The sequence below is a fragment of the Mytilus edulis genome, chromosome 2 (assembly GCF_963676685.1).
Source record: "Mytilus edulis chromosome 2, xbMytEdul2.2, whole genome shotgun sequence".
In the NCBI taxonomy this organism is placed as follows: domain Eukaryota; kingdom Metazoa; phylum Mollusca; class Bivalvia; order Mytilida; family Mytilidae; genus Mytilus; species Mytilus edulis.
In genome coordinates this window covers 13,516,443-13,544,352 of record NC_092345.1, presented here as the reverse complement: position 1 = coordinate 13,544,352, position 27,910 = coordinate 13,516,443, and the positions used below count along the sequence as shown (strand labels likewise).

The 27,910-nt window shown below is 31.8% G+C and overlaps 1 protein-coding gene across 1 annotated transcript; it reads right to left on the bottom strand.

Annotated features, from left to right (window-relative positions):
* Nucleotides 1-27,910, bottom strand: LOC139510730 (uncharacterized). The gene is made up of 6 exons (XM_071297255.1): nt 27,721-27,910; nt 26,678-27,009; nt 25,994-26,009; nt 11,195-11,354; nt 1,086-1,339; nt 1-644 (listed from the first exon to the last, which is right to left on the bottom strand). Exons 1-6 carry the CDS (start codon nt 27,908-27,910, stop codon nt 1-3), a joined length of 1,596 nt encoding a protein of 531 aa, XP_071153356.1.

Genomic DNA, 27,910 nt, shown 5'->3' with positions numbered 1-27,910 from the left:
TTATTTGTTTGCTTCATTCCTTTTTATCATGTTGATGATGTCAAATGAAATAACAACAAGTACAACAGTACAAATAACAGCTGCTCCTGTGTAGCCTATTATTCTAGAAGATAGTCGACCATCATAAGCAGAGCTATGTCGTCTGATGTATGCACTAGTTTGACGCTTGTCAATTCTGTAGTTCTCTTTTGGGGCATTCATTTCATTAGAGAGCGATTTGCATCGACATTTTTTAGCGCAGTTGTTCAAAAGTGTACCATTCGTCATATTTTCAGTACTTGCATTGAATGATGATTCCCTGTTGATTGTTATAAATTCTGTGGTTACAGTTATGGGTAGTTCGGTTGATTCCATCGTACTTATAAGTGTAGAGCTAGTTGAAAGTTTGGTTTTGGCTGATTCAGTTGTCAGTTGAGTTTGTGATTGCGTTTCTGTTGACTCTGGAGATGTTTCAACTACAGTTGATTCGATAGAAGTTGATGAACTAGTTGCAGTAGAATTGATTTTGGTGGTCAAACTTGTTGTGACCGAATAAGTGGTAGTTGGTGAATCAATCGTGGTAGAATTGACAGAATTGACTGTGGAGTTGCAATTTGGTGTCAATAACGCAGATCTAGTTAGCACATTTTCTGTAGCTGATGATACTAGTAAAGTAAAACATTCTTAAGAAATGATTTATAATTATAGAACTTAAGTTTGAATAATAGTCCAAAATGAATTTGGATGGCATTTCTGTTCCACATTTTAAAACTGTCTATTTTAAGCTTCGTCCTATGACATGTAAAACGTTGTAAAAAAGTGTTCTGAAAGCATATTTTTAAGAAGACTTTTCTTTTAACTATAATATATTTTAAAAACATGATTTCCTATGTATTAAATTTGGTCAGACTTTGATACTAAATGAAATGTAGATAACTGAATCCTTAATATTTTATAAAAACGTTATTATCAAACATTGAGTTATAAGTACGAAGCGGTATAACTCGAAGCCGATCTATACTTATGATATTTGCATACATTATTGATTTACTGTATTATTAACTTATTATTATTTTAGCTTAATATTTGTCTTCCTGCATACTTACAATTCTGGCAAATGGCATAATGACGCTGGTTACAATCATGTGTTCTCAATTTCCATTCTAATGAATCTTTCTGACTAAGTCGGACACAGTTATGTGTAGTAGCCTCATTTTCACATATTTCCCTGTGACAATTAGGTTCCTCTGGGGCCCATAGCTGTTGTTCATCAGGCCAAGCCAACTGCTGTTTGTTTACCCAGAAGAAACTAGAACAGACTTCACTCCATTTCAATCCTATCCATATACCTGGTCTGTTTCTACAACATTTATTAATAACAAAAACCTTTAACTGCTTTAACTCGAATCAAAGAATAACAATAACATATGTGGTATGACAATATGTGTTTTTCTGAATCCGTTATAAAAGAGAAACAAATATACCAAAGGGACATTAAGACTCATTAGCGGAAAATTACCTGACAAAGCCAAGGCTAAAAAAGAAAAAGACAAACACAACATAGAAAACTAAAGTCTGAGCAGCTTAAACCCTCTAAAAAAACTGGTGTGATCTCAAGTGCTCCAAAAGGGTATTAATATCAGTGTAAATGAAATATACTTTTTCTGCTAGTATTGTGGGGATACATGTTGAATAACTGAAAAATGAGTAATTAATAAAGTAAATCTTGGTACACAAGAAAAAAAGATAAAGCAAATTAACACTTGTGATATAAATGTTTCTCTATCAAAATATATGTGAATAATATAAATAATAATTGTATATATTTATACAAGTTATAGGATGGCTACTCTCCACCTTTTTACATCTCGTTAATTACTCAAATCTATCGTTTTGCATTAATTATATAATCATAGTGCAAATTATATTAATTGTATTATTAACTTCTTTTAGTGGTGTCCAAACATTAAAACATTAAGAAAACAATAAGCTAACAGACATATATTTTAAAGGACTATAATTTAATTTCCTCCTTTAAGTTTAAATAATTTCATTTCACCTTTTTTTATGTTTGCAAAATTAATACATCATTGTTTTCCAAATCAATATTTTATGTACTATAAAAAAAGACAAAACTTTTGAAATTGTATTCAAATTTCACAAACCATTTAAGTTATACTTTTCTGCAATCTTACATTATTAATGTCTAGCTGTTATTTATCCTAAATTAATTAATAAAGTAACATGGCATTTGTTTTCAATTGAAAATCCGTTAATATAAAAATATAAAAAAGGAAACAACTTTAGTTGTTCTACGTAGGGGTAAAATTGTCAGATTAATGGTGCAAAATCAGCGGGTGCCGTATCAGCAGATGAGTGATTTAAACCCGTCTTAAATTTTGGCAAACAATGATGGACAGTTGCCGACCAGAGTATTGATCTAACAGGAAATTGCCGCATCACTCAAAACTTACTTCCGTAAAGCTGCAAAATTATTATATTTATCCGGAATTAAACTCGCTAATCTAGTTTCTACGAACGACAATTATTAAGTCTCAGTTCTCGTAGGAGCCTACTACTATTGGTCAATTATAGAAAACCATATCATTAGAGATGGACCTACTGCCGTGAAATCTAGCAGGACCACTTCATGATACATCCAGCTGAAATAATCAGCAAACATCTGTAATGAATATATATCACTAAAGAAAGAAGAAGCGACCAGGAAAGTTATAGAAGACACAATCATTTGATATTGCACAAATTGATGAGAAAACTACGAGAAACAAATGGTTTTAAGATTGATAGAAGGCAACATGTAAAAATTACTATAACAAGAGATACTTCGCTACTTTATCCCGAAATGAAAATCAACCCCTTTTTACCAGGGAACAAAGATATTGCAAAGGGGAGAAAATATAATGTAATAAAAAGACTGATAAAGAAACCGCAATTACTATATCCTCCTGACATCTGAAAAATACATAGGACAGCGTGATGAGATAATACCCGCAAGACGAGCGCAGAGAGAATTAGAAGAAAAGATAAATATGTGGACCGTGTGAAACCATAGGATGCGATTACTGTAAACTATTTACAAGAATTGTTTGGAATATTAGCAGGATCTGCTTACCCTTCCGGAGCACCTGAGGTCACCGCTAGTTTTTTTTTTTTTTTGGGGGGGGGGGGGGGTTCGTGTTGTTTATTCTTTAGTTTTCTATGTTGTGTCATGTGTGCTGTTTTTGTTTGTCTTTTTCATTTTTAGCCATCGTCCCTCTTTTATCTGTTCTTGATAGTTAAATAATAGACTGCGAAATCATTTTAACTTTTATATGCTCTAATCGGTTTGATATCGTTTATTGTGTTCTTAAACAATTTTTAGAACGTGCATCTTGTCGGCTGTACAATAATACACACTATGGTATAAACACCACGAAGCCGTCTTGGGACAACAGTAGAAATAATTTTCAAGATCCCTAGACGTGTAACCGAAGATGTTCTATACCAACTCATCCATATAGCCAGGGATAATTTGACAACCTGCCAGACTTTGAATTCTGCAACATGGAGGAACAGAGACGACAAGTTTTTTGGTCAAGATGAAATAAGGAATATTAAGTTGATCTGTCCACCAGGCTGTTCATGTGCTAGTCCAGGTCGGTTCGTCACCTCCTAATCGACATGGATTGATATTGATGAAACTTTGAACAGCTGTAGTACACTAATTGAAGATGTTAAAGGGGAGACGATCAAATGGATTTCTTCAAGTTTCGAGTACTGTCAGAAACATGCTAGGTTTTATTTGTCTTTTTTTTTCACGTGGTCAAAAGAAGTTAAGTTCAAAACAGAGAATAATTGGTCCAATAAATTGTCTTTGAACAAGAGGATCAAGTAAGAACTTAATCTAGAAAGAATGATTTAAAACGTATAAAACGATTTAGAAGTAGTTTTAAACTGGTTTTAACGGATTACAAACGTACTTGGACTGCTTAGGTATGAGGTGAACGGAACAAATTTTCCGATATGAACTAGATATTAGCAAAGTGGTGACGTAAATAATACAATATGGACACTCCTAAAACTGTGTAAGAACTAACTTCTAGGGTCGCATTTCAGACATTGTCCCGTCAAATTTTCCACAACCCGTTTTATGTTTGTTTTGGACGGACAAGCGCGTTTTAGGAACTATTTTGGTGTAAATTTTTCAAGAAACCAAAAAAGATCAATGTATAAATAAGTTAATGTGGTGTATAATTGCCAACTATCTACATGAGTTAAAATGCCTTTGATATAGTCACCTATAGGAAATCGTATGGCATTTAACAATGAATAACACTGATATCGTTAAGTCGTCTACAGAAGGCCCCCCTCTAAAAATACAATTCAATCTAAACGAAAAAACCAACGGCATCATTTTTTTTATTAAACAAATCAAACAAAAAACATATGACATACATGAACCAAGAAAAAAATCCTGTATATGAGGCTCCTGACTTTGAGCAGGCACATGAATAATGAGGAAGGGTTGAACATGTGAACCATGCAACCCTTCGATACATAAGTGGAACAGCAAATAATAAGAACAAAATGTCAAAATTGGCTAAAAATATCGGAAAGAGGCAAAAGCAACTTGCATAAGAATACTAGACACAAAGCACCAAGAGTTATTGAAAGCCAACTCAAAGCCAATTACAAATAATAAATCACCCATGTTCTCCCAGCCCTAAGTTTTAATAGGTAAACATCAAACGAACTCAGTGTAAAGACGTCAAAGCATCATTAAAATTCCATGACCCTGTGTTATGTCAAAATAAAGGTAAACAGTTTCGATAATGAGGTCATATATATAGCTGTATATACAGGGTACATTTATAATATTCATTAAATGTTTTTCTCTTCTCCTCAAATACGAAATAAATGTTAGCAACAATAAAAAAAAAGGTTTCTTCGTACAAAATCATTATACACAAGCTGCAGTAGTAGATGTACTTAAACAAACTTTATAAGAATGGTCCAGTAGTCAGAATATTTAGAAATTACATTCAATTGATCGACTTCTAAAACAAGTATTCATAGAAGTCACCAAACAAGCCTCCTTTTTGATAGTAATGGCAACCATTTTGAAATTTCAAAAATCAACTGCTACATTTATTCCATATAATAGTGTAATGCGTGCAAAGCATATGTTGTTTATTGTCACACATCAAAACGTCCACATAAAAAATGGTTAATTTAATTCCTTGAAGTTCAGTGTGTTGCGATACCGTAACAACAGATGTCTGATAAGTTATTGTCATTAAATGCTAAAGTGTTGTCAATGTCTCATCTTATAAAACTAGTTTATATTAAGTCAAAATAATTCTCCAGTTTTGTATAGGCAATTGTTAAATAAAAACACCAATAGGTTTCTTCAAAGAATGTACATCTTGATTTCGACTAAAGGCGTCCTCGTCCGTATTAAAAAGTGTGAGTAAAACCTGACACAATGTGAACAAACTCATCATAGATACCAGGATTAAAATTCCATATTTACGCTAGACGTGCGTTCCGTGAATTATAATAAAATGACAATTTAAATTATAAATATCTAATTTTGCCTTGAACATGTTGAGTATAATTTTTTCTGATTTTTCATTGCCTGAAATTTCATAGATGTGGAACAGGAGTTCTCAACCTTTCTACAACACATTTTACCATTGAAATAAATGAAGAATGTATATCTCTTTTTTCACTTGATATTTTTCTTTGTTCTTATCGTATTTGTTTTATTTTTTGCAGTGATATTGTTTACCTTGATGGAGCTCTGCATGATTATATCTACCAACTCTCAATTAATGAATAAAAAGTCAGGTAAATAGTAAGACTGTATAAACAAATATCTAAAACCCTTTTTTAGAATATCTGGAATTTCTCCAAAAACTACTTGTGTGTGAATAGAAAAAAATCTTTTAAAATCTAATGGCTTATATCCTGTGCATTCACCTACATTGTGTCTTCACTACTCCGGCCAAAAATGTTTGGACTCAATAGTATCTAATATCCGGTCCGATGACGGGGAATCACGGACATAGAAAAGTTAGAAATTCTGTTCATTTATTTGTTGTTTTAATGATGTTGAAGAAAACATATACACATATAACAATTTTCGATTGTGAGATGTTTAATTTTCTTTAACTTGTGCACATTGTATGAAAAGAAAAGTACAAAAAAACCACATAGATTGCATAACTAGGCACGATGAGCATTTCAATATTTGTATCTATGTACATGGAACGAAAGAAATTGGTTAAATCAAAATGAAAGGACCCTGTTTTGACAATGTTGATTACTACGTAAGGACCCTGTTTTGTTTTAATAAATGACCCGATTTTGTTTTATTTTGAAACCAAAAATTTATGAAAAGCTACGTTAACACAGATCTAAATATTGGTCGTCGCAAGAAATGTGTGTCATATATTTGTTATTGAAAAACATACATGTCATGTTTAAATATTTTTTAAACGAAAGGATTATATTTACATTATTTCAGTGAAAGATCCAGGGGTTGTAGAGGGAAAACGCCGGCCGCTTTTTGGTACCTAGAAATAAATTTACCATGTCTACTTCATGATTTTCAATGATTTTTGAACAAAAATAGTTGTCCGTGTTAGGCTCGGCAGTATCGGGAATAAGACCCTTTAGACAATCCTCGGTCCACACTTGCATTTTGATAATTAATAAAAACTTGACCAAAGTGCCTAAATTGTAGAGCACTTGTCAATGTACAAGAGTTATTCGGACAATGGAGAGATAAACCATCGTATATTAAATGTTGATAAAATTATAAATTGAATATTTATGTCACCCGATCGACAATGTTGGGTGAAATATTGCTTTTCCTCCGTTTCGTTTTATTTTATCTGAACAAAAACCACCAAGCATTGTGATACATGAATACATGAAAATTTATAATGCAAATATTAATATTAAACTTTTCAATACGTGTACAGTTTAAAAGTTAGTTATGATAATTTTATGTTTATACCAGAACAGACCCATGATATCGAGGATCCGTGACTGAATTAAAGCATATAAATATGTGTAAGCCTTATTTTAGTATTGGCATTGTTATCTGATGAAGTCATGCCGATTATAAGATATACATTTGTCTCTGCTTTCAAATTTTTCTGTTTGAACCCGTCGACCTGGAAATTATCAATTATTGGTAATATTGATTATTTGGTTATTTAGTTTACCATGTCTACTTCATGCTTTTCAATGATTTTTTAACAAAAAAGTTGACCGTGTGAGGCTCGGCAGTATCGGAAATAAGACCCTTTAGACAATCATAAGAACTCTGACCCAAGAACAATGATTTTCGCATTTAGCAAAAAGCATGGAAAACAAAAGGTCCTGGAATGGAGTATTTTATTATCAACAGAATTGTCCTATTAGTTGTAAATAAAGTTGAATTCTTTAATTCGTTGTTTTACGTCATGCCCGCTAACAAATTAAAAACTGTACCTATACGCCTTATTTTAAGTCCACATTTTTAGTATTCGTATTGTTATCTTAAAAAGTCTTACTGATTAAAATACTATAGGGAACAATTTGACAATGATTGAATTAAGTAGTGCTAACCCTGGTATCGGATTCGACCCGGAATTTGTTAATTATTTGCAATATTGATTATATGGAAAACAAAAGGGTCTTGGGGGGGGGGGGGGTATTTTAAATCTACATCCTTGTCCTATATCAGCTATATACAAAGTTGAATTCTTTGAATTGCCTTTTTTACCCCAAGACGGCTGACACATTGGACCTCTTTATTTTAATATTATAGATAGGAAAACTATCTACTACATCATTGATTTATTGATCACTCTCAAATAGATTGAATGAATATGTTAGTAAAGTTAATGATAGCAACAAACGTTTCCTCAAACCACAAGCATCACTATCAATACTATGATGTCGGACAAGAGAGGTTCAATAGTAGGCCACCAGAGAAGGCTCAGACAGTACAAGTTGGATTGAATTACAAAATTAATAACAACAGTAAATAACAACTAAAGTCAAAGAGAGACAACTCAAATACAATCAAATTAAAAACAAGTATATCAACATAAAAATAACAATATCAATAAAAATCATAGATAGCAAGGTTAGGATACACACAAATCACTGTCCAGTTGTAATGTGCATCAACATATCATTAATTCTACATGAATTAGTATAAAGCCTTAAGCTAGCACAAAAAAGAAAGATCTTTCCTCACATGTATACTAAGTTTATAATCACTTCCCTTTTGCTATCAAATTTCTGTCTTGCGTTAGGGGATCTTTAAAAGGAGGTAGATATATTTTCAATTTGGTTCGATTTTTTTAAACATCATAGCTGTTAGCGCATGTAAGAGTTGGAAATGAAGGTTAAAGCGACATGTATAAATGTAACAGTAAATTAGAACAGTGAATAAGTTATGGAATTATCCCACGACTCTGACCCAAGAACAATATTTTTCCAATTAAATATTGAAGTTAAATGGTATTTAAGTTGAAAAAGTGCTGAAATTTCTAATTATCAATTTCTGGAGTACATTTTTTTCAAAAAGTTGACTAACAGTTTCTTTTTCTTCTTATTATTTTTATACCTCAACATTTTGTTCGAGGTATTTCTGGAAGATAACTGCACTAATGTTGATAAAACATCAGTATAATGAGAAGCACTATATGTTACAGTAGATGTGCAGTTAAACTTTGGAACTTTAAAATGACTGCAGTTGCCATGGTAACAGATCAAAAGTGAAATTTGTTTTTGTTTGTTTATAGTTTGAGTATGCATGCACTCTGAACTATCCAACTTTTATAAAATGGGGGTTTCCACTATATAAATGTATTTCTAGAATCTTTCCAAATAACATATTGCCATGGAAACTTGATATGTTTTAAACATTACACCCTATAGGAAAAACCATCAATTAGCATTTACTTTCTTAGCATGATAGATCAAAGCCAGGGAAACCATAATGGTTTGAAACATGACATTTATGCCAATCTGACAGCCTTCTTTTAAATTTTGGAAAGAAATGGCCAGTGTTACCATGAAAACAGCTAAATTGTCGAAAACTTTCAAAATGCTCCAAACTCTATAAACTTTCCAGAAACTTTAACTGCCATATTCAAAGTTACCTTTTGACTTTGTAATTTCCAATGAAACAACAAATATATATAAAAGGAGAAGGTCCGGTAAGGGCTGATTTTGGCCTCAAATTTCAGATTCATCTAACGAAAGTTTTTGGACACTTTTTAAACACTTACGTGTCTATTTCAATTGATTCGATTAGTGTATGTGAAAGATTTTAACTGATTAAGTCGTTAAAAACGCTCGGATTCAAGCTTAATATGAAAAATCTATCATATATGACAAAAAACGTCACTTTTCAGTTGGTTTTTGTCAAAAATGAAAGTGGCCGCATCCGTGTTCATCCTCAACCTTTATATATGTTTTGTATTATCATCAAATACAACTTACATTTCAATATTATGAATGAACACGAATGCGGCCACTTTCATTTTAGACGGAAACCGTCTAAAAATTAACCGAAATGCTAACATTTTGAAGATTTCAGTAATTTAGCATTACTTAATGATGCTAGAACGCGATATTTGTGCATTGTATTGTCATAAAACCAGCTCATATTTATGTAGCAGAAGCATTTTACTTTCCAAAATAAAGCTTAAAGATTACATTTTCATAATATTCTAAAACTGCTATATTTTGGGGCCAAAAAGTGGTCTTACTGAACCTACTCCTTTCAATATGCTTCAAATATTCTGAAAATTTGCAGATATATATATTGCATTAATATATGTGCATTCAATATTAAAACAAATACAAATTGCTTAGTGGCAAACGGGGAGTGGGACATTCGCTTTTGCTTGCAGTAGAAATCTAGTTATAATTGCAATTTCTGGACTGCCTGAGACCAATATACTTATTTACACTCAGTATTATAGTAGCAATTTAGGAGGGGTAAGAACAATTTATTATTCTTGTGATCATTTGCGCCACATGATAATTCGATTTAAGGGCGATTCTGAGTGCATATACATTTCTCTTATACTCTTTCTTTATATTAATCATTTAGTTTCAGAACATTTAGTTTCAAACGATCATACTGCCTCTCCCCTTTTAGAAGAGCGGAACATTACGATAATCATCTTGTTGTCACAGAAAATAACATCTCAAATGTGCGTCCTTTAATTTAAAAGGCCATACACACTTTAAGTTTGAATTCTTAAATTTACATGAGTCTTTTGTAGACATAACGCGCGTCTGGCGTATATACTAAATTTAGTCCTGGTATATATGATTGAGAATGGAAATGGGGAATGTGCCAAAGAGACAACAACCCGACCATAGAAAAAAAAAAACAACAGCAGAAGGTCACCAACAGGTCTTCAATGTAGCGAGAAATTCCCGCACCTGGAGGCGTCCTTCAACTGGCCCCTAAACAAATATATACTAGTTCAGTGATAATGAACGCCATACTAGTTTATTTACATAATTGATATACATAAAATATCTAATTGCGTAACAAAACCTTAATTTCTTTTTATTTCCACGTTACCTTATTATATTATTTTATACAAAACAAAATTGAAATTAGTTTTGTTCTAATTAGAGATGTATAATACATTTATATTGTAAGTCTTTGTTCAAATATAACAGTAATTCAAGTGTTTACGGATTCTTAGTTATTCTCTGAAAGAAACTGTTGTTGATCTTCATATTTTAATTGACGTCTTCCGATTATGCAACTATTGTCTTTAACAAACCGGGTCGTACAGATTGACAAAACAGGGTCCTTTAATTTTGACATGATCGATTTCTTTTGTTCCATGCACAGAAATGAAATTACTGAGGTGATCATATTGACTAGTCTTGCAATCTTCGTGTTAAAAATTCGAGGCAAGGTTCACTTAATTCACCATTTTGAATGGTCTTTTTACCTATTTATTCTTTAATCTAGAAAGGTTGTAGAAAATATTACACCCCACAATCGAAAATAGTTGTGTATGTTTATTCAAGAATATTATTTAAACAACAAATAAATAATCAGACATTCTCCCTGTTAATTGTCCCAAAACATTTTTTGCCGCGATAGTAAAAGACATAGTTGACTAACTTATATTAATCCTGGCAGTTATTTACGCTTTTTATTAGGTATACATACCTGTCAAAATGTATAGATCTTAAATGTTCCCGAACTTCTTTCAGAACATCATAGTCGCTGATCACTGCCAAATCCATACCGTCGTTGAAACATGCAGTCCTAGAATCATTCCATGACATAACTATTTTTTTCAATTTGTAAGTATTGGGACACACATAACCTGTAAAAACATATTGGCAACAAAACTAGTGATTCGGATTACAAATTTAGGATGTCCACATTTTTTTAAGGGTGAAGCGGAAAGCTGTATACGAAACAGGTTTTTTTTGGCAATTTTTTTTAAAAATCCTCCAATTGAATATAACATCGCAAATAAAACGATATGTTTTAGAATATCACTGATGAGTGTTTTGTAGACAAAACGCGCGTCTAGCGTAAAACAGTCTGTTTATGTTTGGTTTCAATCATATCATTCTAATAATTATTCAATTCTTATTTAGTTTTTTTACTGATTTACAATTTTTCGAAGTAATTCTTATTCAGGAGTTTTAAAAAAAATATTGTGTATCATTATCTATAAAGTTAACCAAAAAACAGCATTACAAGTAAGAAGAACTTTTATATCTATCCCCCTAGTAGTACCTCTATTCAGTTAAATAATTGTAACAAAAAAAACCCCAAGCTTACCTAAAAGTAATATCATCCAAGAGATCTTCATATTTAAACATTCAGCACACTCTTTTAACAGAGAAATTGTTCACATTTAAAAACATTGTTATTTAAAATTAAAAAAGAAATCCGTAAGAAAAAAAAACTTCACACATATGAAATGGTACATTCGCGTTCTAAACTGATGCAAAGAATAATGAATCAAGACGTGGATCAGCAATTGCATAAAATATTGAAATCTTCAATTACCAAATAAAGTTGATACCATTTCTACGGTAAGATTCATTGGCTGGAAGTAAAACTACAAAAAAATCTTGTACAATTTGCATTTGAACAAATACTTGAAAATGATATGAAGTTTGATTTGTCCTTCTCTCGTAATGAAAAATTCTAAAATAAAATCCTTTTTTTTTTACCGCTGAAAGATAACTGATAAAGCTAAACTATTAAAATAATGAAGGTTTGAATAGTCAATTAATATCTGATATCACTATGTTAGTAAGGTTGCAATATTCACAGGGTTAAGCTATATATATATCGTTTCATAAAATACAGTTATATTCTTTTGCTCGGGTTTTGCTTCGCTTTGTTGTCATTTATAATGATATTGCCGATCTGTTTAATTGATAAAAAAAAAAAAAAAAGCAATGATTATAAACAAGAAGAAAAAAGAAATAAATCTCTTTTTTTTAATAAAAAAACCGATGAAAAACAGAACATTAAACATCTTGGTAATAGAAGACAAGAGAAGACGATCCAAACTTAGGGAAAAGAATCTCTGCTGCTTCAATGTATGCACTGTAAGGTGCAGGATTACATGGAAAAAATGGTATAAATCCACTTTAATCATATAAACTATGGCGAACATACGTTTTACAAAGAATGCTTTATGGAATTGAAATTCTCAACATTACCAAAACTGATATGCAAAAAATAGAAAATTTCCAGAAAAATACAATTAAACAAAGAACTTCTGATGCTGCTATCTATATCTTGCTCGGATCAGAAACTATCGAACAACTCATGCATAAAGCTTTCATACCACTTTTTCTTAGAATATCCAAAGATATTTAATGTAAAATTTGAATTAGACAGCTAGCACATAGACGATAAATTAAATACTAGTAGTTCGTACATAAACGTAGACAAACGTGAACAAACTTCCATCTGAACATGAGATAATACTTAATTTGTTTGACTGTCCCTTTGGTACCTTTCGTTCCTCTTTTAATCCGGAGAAAAATTGGAAACGATTATAGTCTTGTCATGTAATGTTGTCATTTGAATGTTATAATTAACATTGTCATTAAAGCGGGAGGTTTTGCATTCCACAAAACCAGGTTCAACCCACCATTTAAAAAAAATGCCCTGTACCAAGTCAGAAAAATGGCTATTGTTATACTATATGTGTGTCAGTGTGTGTTGTACTTTAATGTTGTGTTTCTGTTGTGTCGTAGTTTTCTTATGTTTGATGCATTTTCCGCAGTTTTAGTTTGTAACCCGGATTTTTTTTTTATTTCCTATCGATTTATGAATTTCGAACAGCAGTATACTACTTTTGCCTTTATGTACACCTTTCTTTGGGCTTTAATCGGTTTGTTATATATATTTCCACTAACTAAGGTTGCAGAATTAGAAGTCGTAAATGTACCTGGATTTTCTCGTCACAAAATCAATTTTGTAATTAGAATAAGGAACATAAATCATGTACTGTCTTATTTTTAATTGTTATAAAACCAAAACAGAGGTGAAGAGAAAATTGTTAGATCTTTGTTCCACGCACTGTTTGAAATATACCAAGGGGTATTTTATAGCTTAATATATAAAGTATGTTTTTTTTTGTCAATATTGAAGGCCATACGATGATGGGTAAATGTTCAAATAATTACCATGTACTCTTTGTTGGATAGTTATCTTATTGGCAATCAACGAGATCAAACCAATCCTCTTGAATTTTGGTTTCATGTAAATAATTCATATTTAGCATTATGGTAGGGACGATTGATCGCTGTTGTATACAAAAATATAGTTAATTTGTTTTTTATTCGAGTGCACTGATGATTCTTTTGTAGACGAAACGCGCGTCTGGCGCAATCCCGGTATCTATAATGAGATTATTTGATGAATTCAATACATCTTTTTGTTGATCAAATACAAATAAATTGATAGAGGACGCAGTCAATATTTATTTGATCGAGTGGCATGAACGTATTTTGAAAAGTCCTTTATATCCGTTTAATTTGGCGGGAAGTCGTTCGTCCTCTGCTGATGTATGCAATCGTATGAAAATAAGGTCTTGTTTTATCCACTCTTTATGCAATGTTCATCATGCCATTCATTACTGCAATTAGGTGTCAATAATGAACACGTAAAAGTGAGATCAAAAACAAGTGTGATCTGTTTTTGATGTTAAGGATTGTTGTGTTGATATGATGACAATGTTAGGTTAATTATCATTAATTGTTTGTTTTGTATAGATGACTTTGCCAAATAGTACTAAATAAAGTTGTGAACTCTGAGAAAAAAAAATATATATTATAGTGTTTAAAGGGGTATCTTTTTAATATTTGTACTCTTGAAAACGACTGCTACTTACTTATTTGGTATTGCTTTCATATTTATAAGTTTTCACGCAAAACCTTCCCTAAAATAAGACGAAGACACATTCTGACAAGTTTTATAATATCACATTCAGATATATTGAGATGATCTGTCGCCGTATAGGACAAATTGGACAAATTCCAGCGACTTATTGCATGTATGTTGTATTTTAACTTGAAATTACAGATATATCTCTGTACCTAGAAGCTCTGCATTAGTTTGGACTATTTTCTTGAATTGCTAGAATGTATTCATTTTAATTTCCCAATTAAGGAATATCCATTATTTAGTAGTAGCATACTCATTGTAGTTCCATGGTTCGACTATTCATGTTGACAGTAAACCAATCAATAACATGGTTTTGCTTATTAGACAAAAACTGCTAATGGAATCAATGGAATTCTTATAATCCCTGAAAGTATTCTGAAATGTTTTATGGATTGTGACAAATGGTCCATGTATAACGCTTTTTTTGTGTTTGATCGATTTTCGCAGTTTTCGTCCGTTTTGATATTTAGACTGGATTTACGACATGTGAACACTGAGGTTTGACTGAGCAATATTTGGCACACTTAGAACTTCTGGTTTGTTATGTTACTCATCTTCGCATTTGATTTGGCATTCCAAATGTTTTGATTCGAGCGATGCTAGTGAGTATTATGTAGTCTACCGTACAAAATAATAAGCTTGATTTCCCCTCAATATCAATATTAACGTTGCAACTTTTGAATATCTTTTAGACCAATAATACTGTTATTGAGCTTCACCTATTGGTTTGTTATTGTAGTTAAAAAGATGAGTAACCAATATAGTGTTGGGAATGAAAAAAGTTCCGGGACCTCTCCCTAAAAAATTAAAAAAAACCAAATCAACAAAAAACAAATAGAGATACATTTCATCTTTAATTTCAGACCTAACTTTTCAACGTTGGAAAGAGTCGTGAGAGCTATAAGTAGGCATATATGGCCTCAGTTTGCACAACGTTTTGCAATGTTCTATTTTAAATTCTTTTAAACGTTAAATTTAATTTGGACTTCAAATTGATTTGATTCGAGTGTCATTGAGGAGTTTTATGAACCAAATTATAAGTCAGGTATCTTTGATTATTTTTATCTTCCATATTTGCATTTAAGTATGATATGTTTATTACAAAACATGATAATATTTCTAAATGCTATCAACAATAAGCGTTTTTTTCTGATTTTAAACTCGATTTATATACTTTTTAACAAAGTATTCAGTTTATTTATATGAACATATGCAGAAAATGATATTTGCACATTTTTGCTGAAAGATAAATGAAATGATTTTGGGTTAAACGGTGAAATAAATGTCTATTTAATGGTTTTGTCATTAATTATACAATTTAGACAGATTTTATATGACATCAAATACATGTAATGAAAACATATTCGAAATATTTTAATATGTGACTACGGTTTTAGAAATAAAAGTATAATACCTCCAGTGAAGATATTTCAACCATGTACAATTCTATAAAAATTACTAGTAAACACCAACACATTTAATGCACAAAGAGAGAGACAAACGTTATCGATTATTACTTTTGTTTAGGTGTTGCGTTGTATTTAAAGAAATTGGTAGTAATAAATGAAATCATCAAAAAGACTACAAAACAAATTACAATAGCTCCTGTGTATCCCATTACCATAGATGATAGTCGGTCGTCGTAAACAGATGTGTGTCGTCGGATGTATGCACTCGTTGAATGTTTGTCAATTCTATAGTTCTCTAATGGCGAAGTCTTCCATAGAGATCGATTTACACGTGCATAATTGAATGTTGTTGTTGAAGAAGGTTCGAAACGTTGTATACTCTGAACTGGATTTAGAAGATGTGTTCTTATTAATTGTTATGAATTTTGTGTTGATAGTTAAAGGTTGCTCAGTGGATTCTATAAAACCTGTTGGTTTAGTCTTGGATATACGTGTGGTTATGGTTGCAGTGGTGGCTAGTTGCGTTCGTTATGTTGTCGTGAACATTTCCTCTGATTTTGGAGATAGGTCAGCCACAGTTGTGATAGCTAATTTTGTATAGTGCCTAACAAGATTTTGTGAGGTAGACGAAATTGACTTTAAAACGATCGTATTGACTTTTGATGTGCAGAAATAGGCAGATCGGACATATTTTGACTTTAGTTACTTACTTCTTAAGTTTGGGATTAATTGTAATCAACATGTTCCAATGAGACTGAAAAATGCTTTTTTTTATTATGATAAATAATAATTTTACCTGCCGTAGTTGTGCGTAAAATATATTTCGGTATTTCTCTTACGAAAATGACTTGTTTAATGGAACAAAACGTATTATTTGTAAACTTTCTCTTTACTCTTCACAATAGGCTTTTAAAAAATAACCTTTCCAACTGTATATTCCGAAAATTTTGTGAAAATCGAATAAGCGGCAATTCTTACCTTTCATACCTTAACTTTCATTGATAAAACATAATATTGACTCGTCCAGTGTCCAGTTTGAAGGTCATTTTAGTTACCGGTCACATTCATGCACGTTGTAATTAATCAATAGTCATGTATGAAAAGCATAAACAAGTTTGAATAACAACTTAATCCAATCAAATTGCCTACGATTCAATAACAATGACCAGTCCACATCACAAAAATGTATAGGGGTAAACTGGGTAGGGAGAAAATGTCAGATATATTAAGTTCATTATTTTGCAATAACGAGTAAAAATTTGTTAACCAATAGATTTGTTATAATTTCATAATCATGTCGTTATGTATTGGTATAGTTTTTGGATCTTTCATTAGCGTATTTAAGGCTGTAGAAAGTTTGGCCTTCAAAAGTCAACATAATCATTGACTTTATAAAGAAAATTCGCCTTTTTAAAACATTGAATGTGTCACAAATAATACGCGACAACAAAGCAAAATCATTTCTTAAAACACTGCAAAAAAATTAATTCTGATTGATGCAGGGGTATTGTCATAATTTGCACTGGAGTGAACAGTGGTACATCAAACATCGAATTCCCTCACACAATGTTATCACACACTATAGTAGATGTTGAATCATTCGTAGTAGATGTTGAATCATTCGTAGTAGATGTTGAATTATCCGTAGTAGATGTTTACTCGTTCGTAGTAGATTTATCAGGTGTGCTTGACTCAGTGGTAGCAGGTAGATCAATTGATGATACTGTTAAAGAAAATATTATAAATTAATAACATGTTTCAGAAATGTTTTTGAAAGAGATAGGGACATAATTATAAATTAACTAGCAGTATTGACAAATCTAATTTTTCGAAATACTAAGGATTGTCTACCCTTTGAAGAGATTACCTTAGCTGTAATTGGCAAAGCATTTTGTAATTTTGGTCCTCAATGCATTTAAACATCGTACTAAATTTTGACTTCTATTTTCACACATTTGTTTTATTTGAATTTCACTAATGAGTCTTATGTCGCAAAAACGCACGTCTGGCTTTTAAATTTTGGTATGTATCAGTGGACGATCAACAAATCTTAATTAAAAGTAAAATTAAAACTCTCAGGAAGATTCCAAACGGAAAGTCTCAAAGCAAATGGCAAAATCAAAACCTCATACACATCAAACGAATGAATAACAACTGTTATATTCCTGACTTGGTACAGACACAAAGCATTTCTATGGATCGTCTGAAGTTACGTTGATATCGGAGCTTTTACTTTTGGGTTTTATATATATTTTGAATTCCAGATAACGAACAGCAACAATCTTTTTTTTGGGTTTTGGATTTGTGGGAATTTTTCTTGTCATAAAATTCGATCTTTTTATTGTACCGTGTGTTATTCAAGTATTACTCGAAAGTATTTCCATGTAGAAAAAGTGATGTTCCAACAAATTTTTTATACCTTATTTATGTGAATCTCATGAAGAAAAGTATCACATATACTACCATAATTGCTGACAAAATACTTTTTTTTTTAACTCCGTTTGGTTTTTGTCATTATTTTGGAACAACTAATAAATATTCATGAAATACAAAAGAGATTATACACTAATGAGACAGAAAAAAAACTATGAATAATTCAGCATATGCGTATTGTAATATTATTTACTAAACTTAATTTATTAATATCATTCCTTGTCTGTCAAGCAAGCTGTCAGCAACAGACTGTGATATTTTTTGTAACAGATTTCCTATGTATTACTATTTGATTAGCTCTTCCTTCTTCCTACATTAATACTTAAAACTTTGACAAAGAACACCATGTCTTTTGTCACAACTGTGCGTTTTCCATTCAAATAAGATTTTCCCCATTCGAACACAGTTTTCGTTACTTGAATATCCCGGATCACAATGAACATTAGGTGAATCCATGCAATTTGGTTCTTTGTTTGATAAATACCACGGAGGAGTCCATGACAACTTTTCATTGTTTACCCAAATTAATTTTTTACGTGCTACATCCCAGTACATTCCAATCCAGATATCATAGTTTATACTGAAAACATAATCTCATTACGTAAAAAGGATATGGACATGTTATTTGTTGTAATCTATTCTATTATATATATTTATAAGCTGAATGCTTGACTTCCAATGCTGATTAGGATTAAGATGACATGTCAAGATTTGAGCAACATGAACCTTAAAAAATCACGGAAGAAAACGTTCAAATGTTAATGAAAATGTTGTATATGTCAGATTCATTGTATTTTTAGTAATTTTTTTTTTTAAATTAGAATATAGCAAGGAAAACATTACATTCATGAATCAACAAACCATTGAAAACCAATTGTTAAGCAACATAAAGCCTGGATAATCCATTGATCCCGGAAGACCATCAGAGTTTCGTAAGCATACACCGAAGTGTTGTTCATGATAACTCTATAAAATAAATAGTGGATTTTTTTTTAAAGATAAATATACAGCAAAAAATGAAGTTTTTTCTCTACATTCATGAACATTTGATAAATATGAGTTATTTCTGAATAAAAAAATGTATAAATTTTTAGGATATTTATAAAATACAGAAATTACAAATTAATTAACAAAAAACAATTTGTGTTTTTCTTTTAAAACAAAAAGTGATGTCTTTCTTTCGATAGTGAAAATACGGCTACAAATCCGAATTTTGAGCAAATAAACCAAATTTCGACCTCATTTTACTCAAAAAGTAGCACATGAAGGTATATTTTTTATTACAATTTGTTTTAATCAGGTAAAAAATAGTTTACATGGAAATTTTATTCAAAATGTAAATACCAGATCAAAACTGTATCGTATGCCCTTAACTGTTTTATTATATAAATTTCAAGATTGTGATAGTATAATCAAAATAGATTGACATGATTCATTTTACATCGTGATCATACTGATGGAGGATATCTGTTATCCAAAAATTTAACATATTGTTTGTTTTATTGTTATTTTTGGTGATGTTGTACCCTTTTAGACTTGTTATATATTATATTTTGTAGTGAATTGTATCATAGAGAGCCGTGGTGTAGTGGTAAGTGTACCTGACTACTAACACAAAGGTTCCTGGTTCGATTCCCGTTTAGGATGAAAATTTCAGAGACTGAATTTTCGGCTCTCCCTTGACACCATCTGCGAGTATGGTCTTGAGGAAACTTTATAGTCCGTCGGAAGGAGACGATAAATGGCTAACCCGTGTTAAAAGAGAGTTATATATCTTGCACGTTAAAGACACCCTTGTAGATTTCGAAAAAGAGCAGGCTAATGTCTCTACAAGGCAGCACTCGCACCCGCAAAGTGGAAAGGGATTAATATAAGTTGCAAAACTTGTTTCCCAATCCACTATACATAAATATGTTTAAAATAATTATATCCATTGCCCCGTAAAATTCATCGTTGACTATTTACACGGTGGGAATGGTTGTCCTGCGAGAGAACGTTACGTTCTGACTGGTGCTGGTGGGTCCTGATTCTGTGCTGGTGGGTTGTTCTCTGATACGTCATAAGTACAATACAAAGAATATTACAACATTTTTTTATTAAGACTTTTAAAATGTGAAAAACCATTTGTGGTCTTTAACTATTTTCTGCTCATCGGTCAGGTTTTTGTTTCTTTGACACACACCCCGTTTCAATTAGCAATTTTATAGTTTGATAAAAAATTTGTCTAAAGAGCCAGTGTTTGTCATAACTTTCCGCAAGATGACCATGCATTGTGTTTAATTACGAGATATGTTTTCATTATCTTACTTTGTTAGATTTCCTAAATCACATGTATTTGCTTTGCAAATGAATGTTTTTCTTTGGATAATTTGACAGTTGTTATCATTTATTACATTTCATCATAGTTGAGTATCGTTTATTTTGCTAATTGTTAATTAGGGCCGTAATGCTACCAGAAGACCACTGAGGCGGTACTTAAGGCAAATGCTATAGAAAAGTTAATTCTTACGTTGATTTGTAAAATTTGGACAATGTTGATATACACACTCGAAATGTACAAAGAAATATATACGTTCATGCATTACTTTTTTAATTTTTGCACAGTTCAGGTAAAAACTAAAATAATATCATTTTCATGCATTCTTTTATTTACAACAACTGGTATTTATAAACGAATTGTTGGTAGAATATGCCAAATGTAACCAGAAAAATATGTGTAGTTGCTCTCCTTCTCTTGCTGACGTAATTGATTTATTGGCACACCACATTCGGGTCGTCAGGGAATGTTAGAAACATGTTCTGACCATCTATGAAGATATTGTTTCAATGCGACGAAATCGTGTGTAATGCAATTCTTTCCTAGAATATAGATAGTAGGTAAGGACGACTCCGGGTGCGGGAGTTTCTCGCTTCATTGAAGATCCATTGGTGGGCTTCTGCTATTGTCTGCATTATGGTCGGGTTGGTGTCTCTTTGACATATTCCCAATTTCCATTCTCAATTTTACCCTTAAAACAAGCTTGGTATTATGTATGTTTTCGTGTCTGAGCTTCATTTTGTTATCAATAATTCCAATTGAAAGGATCATAGACTGGCGTACTGCACAATTGTAAGCATGTTAACATAATTGTTTTATTTGGTTTAGTATGTTATGAATTAAAAACAATTTTTTTGTAAATAGATCCTTTTTGTCACACATAATATGTTTAAAGGTCTAAAAGTTTCAGGTGCTGTCGGTTCTGGTCAATGTTGTATTCTGTGTCCAAAACGGACGTTGATTAGAGACGCTAAAAACTGGACGTCGATAAGGGTAGCCAAAAAATGGACGTCGATTAGATAGGCATACAATTGGTCGTCGATTTGGAAGGATATTTTATTGTGACATCAGATTCGGACGTCGATTTGAGGAACAGACGTCGATTAGAGACCGGACGTCGATCTGAGTATTACATATATACGACACAACCCAATTACCTTAAGATATCGGCAACAGTCCTTTTGCGCCAATTACTGTTTTTCAGGGTCATCATTTGCGCCAAATTTTGTTTTCCAAATGTATCAATTGCGCTAATATTCGTAACTCATTTAGGCCAATTTACCTGTATACATATCTGTCATAAATATTATATAATGATTAACACTTGTTCTTATTTTGGGCTTAAAAAGTAACATATGTTCGGAGATATTTCACCATGCAGATGAGCATCTTGAAAGAAATTACTTTAAATTCATCAGACAGTCCATGTACAAAGAGAGAAGAAAACTTATTGCTTTGCTGAATATTTAACACAATATATGCAAAAATAGAAGAAAATAGAAGATTTTGCTGGTTATGTATTAGCTACATATGTTGATGAAGCAGTGCTTTGTTCCAACCATCCGTATGGGCTGAATCTCGATCTACCACAAGACGTACCAGTAATGGAGCAGAAGCATTCCACAGGAATTATCATGAACTGTTTTATGCATTTTATCCTTCAATGTTTGTCTTTTTGGACAATAAAATGAAGTTATAAGCTACTATTCTACATACATTAAATTAAGAAGAACCCATGCAGCAGCAGTAAGAAGAAAGTATGTTTCAGAAAAGGAAACATTTGACGTGTACTCGAACTGCCTGTTCCAAGTCTGAATAAAGGAGGAGTGAAGCCATGTTTCTTCTAATTGGCGCAATCGTATGTTTTATTTTTGGCGCAAATGATACCATGTAACTTTAAAACAGGTTGCACAAACGTAGCATTGGAGTAAAGAAGTTGTGGCGCAAAAGGACGCATTTTTGGCGCAAACGTATCTCTCCCAAGATATCGATAGATTGAGTTAAATGTCATGATTACTGGTATTTTCCGTCACATCGTCGTCCCGACTATCTTTCCGTGTATCTGACATTCCAAAATAAACTTATTTGTTTGCATTTGTTCTAAGTCAGGAGCATGGTGTTAAGTAGTTGTCGTTTGCTTGTGTGGTTTTTAAGTGTTTCCCGTTTCTAGTTTTAATATAGATTAAACCGTTGGTTTTCCTGTTTGGAATATTTTACACTTGCCATTTTGGGGTCCTTTAGCCTATAGCTTACTGTTCAGTGTGACGTTTTGAAGACCGTACTTTGACCTATAATTGTTTACTTATTTTATACACATTGTGACACTGGCATTCATACAGCATATTCTTATTTCTATATAAAATCTTTAATGTATTTAAATGATATCCTCTTACAAAATAATACAAAGTGACGCCTCTGCTGACTGCTCCTATCCAATTTGGATTCGAGGTGCCACTTGTGAGACTTTTGTAGACGAAACACGCGTCTGACGTACCAAATAATAGCCTGTTTTTGGTGACTTTGACTTTGATTTTTTTCTAATTAGGTCCTTATTCAACTAAACTTTTAATGGCGTATACAATTTTAAAACAAATGGTTTAGTCATTCCTGCATACATTCATCAAAGTTATATCTAAAATAGTTATTCGAGTGTTTAAGTATAAGAAGATATGATATAAGTGCAGACGAGACAAATATATTTCTTTGCTTATTTCAATAATTGGCTGATAAAACAAATGTTGTACCTGCCTAAATTATTTAAACAGGAAAAGATACCAGAAAGACAAGTAGAAAACATATATAAAATGGATAACAAAAACAATGACTAAAAAATGCCTTTAATAGTAAACTGAAAATCAGAAGAAACATTTACAAGTATATGTAGATAAGATACATTAATTTTAAAATCTTAAATGTATCAATGATACATTTGAAACCATAAAAGCGTTCAATCTACAAGTGTTGTTTAATTTTTCAAATGATCTATCAATAACTTATTTTTCTGATATAAACGCTAATCCTTCATTATTTGTTGTTCCAAGTCTGAAGATTTGCTACGCCAAAGCTGAGGGTAAACTCACATTTTATCGAATATCAACATGAAACATTCAAGCCAGAAAAAAAAGTAAAAGTGCAGTTGATCAACTTTGTGTCATTCGATGTAGTAAGATTATCATCATCTATTGAAGCAGATGATGTACATAATATACAAATAAGGAGGGATGGCATGATGGATAGAACTTAAATTTTAACAAACTGAAACGAGTTTATAATTCGATGTCTTAATGCCTTTGAGTTGTAAATGTTTTGTGGGAAAAATAGAGTAGACACTTTCATTTACCATAATAAAAATGCAGCTAACAATGGCTGAATCAAATAGATAAATCTTTTTGAATAACCATGTCAATATGTTTTTGTACAAGCTATGACATTAAACTGAGACCAGTCAGTATAACTTAGAGACTTTAAATTTTTTTATCGACTATATGCATAACAGATGAATCAATGAAAGAGATGTTTACATCAATGCGACGGTACAATGACCTAAAACGATAGGGGAGCGGCATAATAAATTCAACATAACAGAAGTTTTGATGAAAGGTGTCAATCACTTAATTGCAAAGAACCCAGAAAAATGCCGAATATATTACACAGAGAATCAGATGATGAAGGATTTCCTAAATTCGATAAAACTACAATAACCCTTCAGCATGTTCAGGATGTATAGAAAAAACAACCATTGATTTCGGACCTTCATATAAACATTAATATTTTTGCTCTATAAAACAAGGTTCCACTTTTGGGTTTTGTTGGATGGAAGTGACAAAAAAGAACACCACTTCCACATCTATGGCAATTAAATTGAAAAGTCAACAAAACAAAACAAACTCGTAAACAATTAATATAATCTTTACTTATATTTTGGTATTTCGACGAGATCATGCTTTATTTCAGACTTTTACAATAAAGCCTTTTGAATGATGTATACTGATCGATATTTTACCCTGTGAAAAATATTTATTTGTTATTTGCAATTGTCTATGGACTAGATTTTAGTAACTTCAAGCATCTTTATGTGTTTGTTTTGTTCTAAAAAGTAAAATCACAGAGGAAAATTCAAAACGGAAAGTCCCTTATCAAATGGCAAAATCAAAAGCTCAAACTCATCAAACGAATGGATAACAACTGTCAAATTCCTGACTTGGTACATGGTGGTCTGAACCTGTTTTTATAGCGCTTAACCTTTCACTTGTATGACAGTCGCAATAAATTCTATTCTTTTGACAACGATGCGTGAAAAAAAACCCCAGTCATTATGTCTGAAAATGTCAAAATAAGGGGTACAGCAGTCAACATTGTGTTATAATCTTAATCACAAAACCCAAAAACAAATATTTAACAAAGAAGCTAAAAAAAACCATAAATCAAATTTAACAACCTCATTCATAGCTTTCTTACTATCGTCACACAATTGTCCCAGGTTAGGGGAGGGTAGAGCACTCGTTAACAGGTTTAATCTCATTTTTTTATGAACCTGTTGCAGGTTAGTTGTTTGAAATTCCGTGGTTGTTGTTTTCTATTTACCAATTTAATTTCATATTGCTATCGTTCATTGTTGTGTACATATATTAGACTGCTGTTATTTCGTTTGACTTTGAATTGTATTATATTTTGTCATACCTTTACGACCATTTAAATGCTGACTATCAGTAATTAGTTATGCACTATTCTCATTGTTGATTGCCGTACGGGTGATCTTCGGAATTTGGTCTCTGCTGGAAAGTTGTCTCATTTGCAATCACAAATCTCCATATTTTGATATCAGCAGTAAGTTTCATTCAAAGTAAAGTTGAAGATAGAAATTTGCCAGAAATCTACTGGCAAATTTTTCTGTAAAAATACTAATTTCTATATTCAAATGGTCGATGTATCAATTGGATTATGTATTTTATTTTTATTAAATACATATCCTACTCCTGAAGCAGATAATAAATCAATATAAACAGAACCCTGCAGTATACACTGACATTTTCACTTTTGGTTTTGAATGTCGTTCATACTTATTACTTTATAAATTCATTATAATCTTCCCAAATTTTTTTCAAAACTGTAGTTTATGAGCGACCTTGAAGCATTTTCAATTAGTTTATATACGTTAGATATATGACAGTGCTGACTTCTAGTCTTGAAGCGGCCTGTTGTGAAAACTATTAATTGAGAGTTCTTACCCTTTCTTACAAAATATGAATTAGAGGACAACTAGAACCAAAACAACCAAATAGAAGACAAGACACATGTTTATGTTCGAGGTACGTTTTGAAATCAAATGCAATTGCTGTTTTAACATAAACGTACGATGTGCGCATATGATTCTGGATTTACCTTCATCAAGAAATCTCTGTTAAAGATTCGGAAACAGATACATTGAATATACTTATTCTGATAAAATATTAAAAAAGATTACTATTGAAATCTCAAAACAAACATATTAAGCTGTGATCCTGTTAAAAATGTTTTAAATAATCATGTTCTTGAAATAAATAACACCATAAATGTAGCCTACTTCTCCATATATTCATTATTCAAAATAAAACGACATTACAAATAACACTGATTTAAAACGAAAGTAAAACTTTATATATGTTCATAGCATTGATTGAACGACGGATCCATCTAATCCACAATATATGAACATGGAAATAAAAACAAGGTTAAAATGTTAAATGACAACAATAAATATTTAAGAAAAAAGTTAAGTCAAACAAGAAGTAACATATTTAGTTTGATTGTTCACTTCTTTTTTTTATCCAGAAAGGTCGTTAAATCAGCAAAAAGTACAAATAATAAAACTCCACCAATGACAAAAATTCCAGTGTATCCCAAGATTCTAGAAGATAGCCGGCCGTCATAAGCAGATGTGTGTCGTCGGATGTAAGCGTTCGTCGAGCGTTTATCTATTTTAAAATTCCAATTTTCCCCCGGCAAATTAGTTTGATTAGAGAGCAAATGACAGCTGCATATTTGGGTGCTGTTTATGAAAAAGGTTCCAAGCATTGTGAACTCTACTGGTATATAATCTGTATTTGGTTTAAATGAGGTTTCATGCTCGGTTGTGGTAATCATCGGTAGTTCTTGCGGTTCTGGTGAGGTTGTTGGGTTAGTTTTAGATGATACAGTAGTTGCTGCTGATTCGGATACTGAATATGTAAATGACGTGAACAATTGTTTTTTCGTTGATTCCGAAGTGGTTTCCATAACTGTTGTATCGGGTGTACTTGCCACAGTTGGAGTTTGTGCATCAGTTGGGCCTGCCACAGTTGTAGTTTGTGCACCAGTTGTGCTTGACACAATGGAAGTTTGTGCCTCAGTTGTAATAGAGGTTGTTGTAGATGATGACACTATCAAATACAATGTGTTTAAGGTTTAAATTTGTCAACAGAATCAAATTTTAAAAAAAATGGACTTTCAATGTAAATTTGATAAGAATTAACCCTGAAATGGGGGATTGCCTCCCCTGACTCACTGCAATATGAATAATCTATGATATATCAGAAATATACTTTCTGATTATTTTATTATGGAGAAGGATTTTTATAGGCGTTGCCTTTTGTCAATTCCCTTTGTTTTATTGTATATTTGATATTTACACAATTGACCCTAAACTTATTGGTGACCTAGGCGACACCTACAAAATATGCCAAACATAATTAGATTTTTTTTTAATTTAGACAAAAATGAAATATATTCTTTGAACAAAATGCAAACAATACCGATTTTTTAACTGAAACATTTCCAAAAATTGTTTATTTAACATTTAGCCATGTAAGGAAGACACAAGCATTTTTATTTTAATTATTGAAAACGCACTAAAATTATCATGTATTATTTCCATTACTATGTCATGAACATATTAATCATTACAAACTAAATTTTGGCATAAAAACGTTAATTTTACTTACACATTTTTCCACTACTACAGAATTTCGCCATAGTTATGTTTTTTCAACAAAATTGTCATTTCTCTTTCCTTTTCAGATATATACATGGAACTGATTTTCGTTCTAATTTATTTGAAAGGATAACAAAGTCGATAAATTATTACAACTTACAAGTTTGACAGATTATGGCATACTGTTTGTAACATCCATGCGTCTTCCACACCCAGCTAGTAGTTGAATAATGCTGAAGGCGAACACAGTTTTGATCATATGACAATTTAGCAGGACAGGGAGTTGGTTCAGCATTTGTTCCTTCCATGCAGTTTGGTTCACCAGTGTCCCAGTTTGTAAACGGACCCAT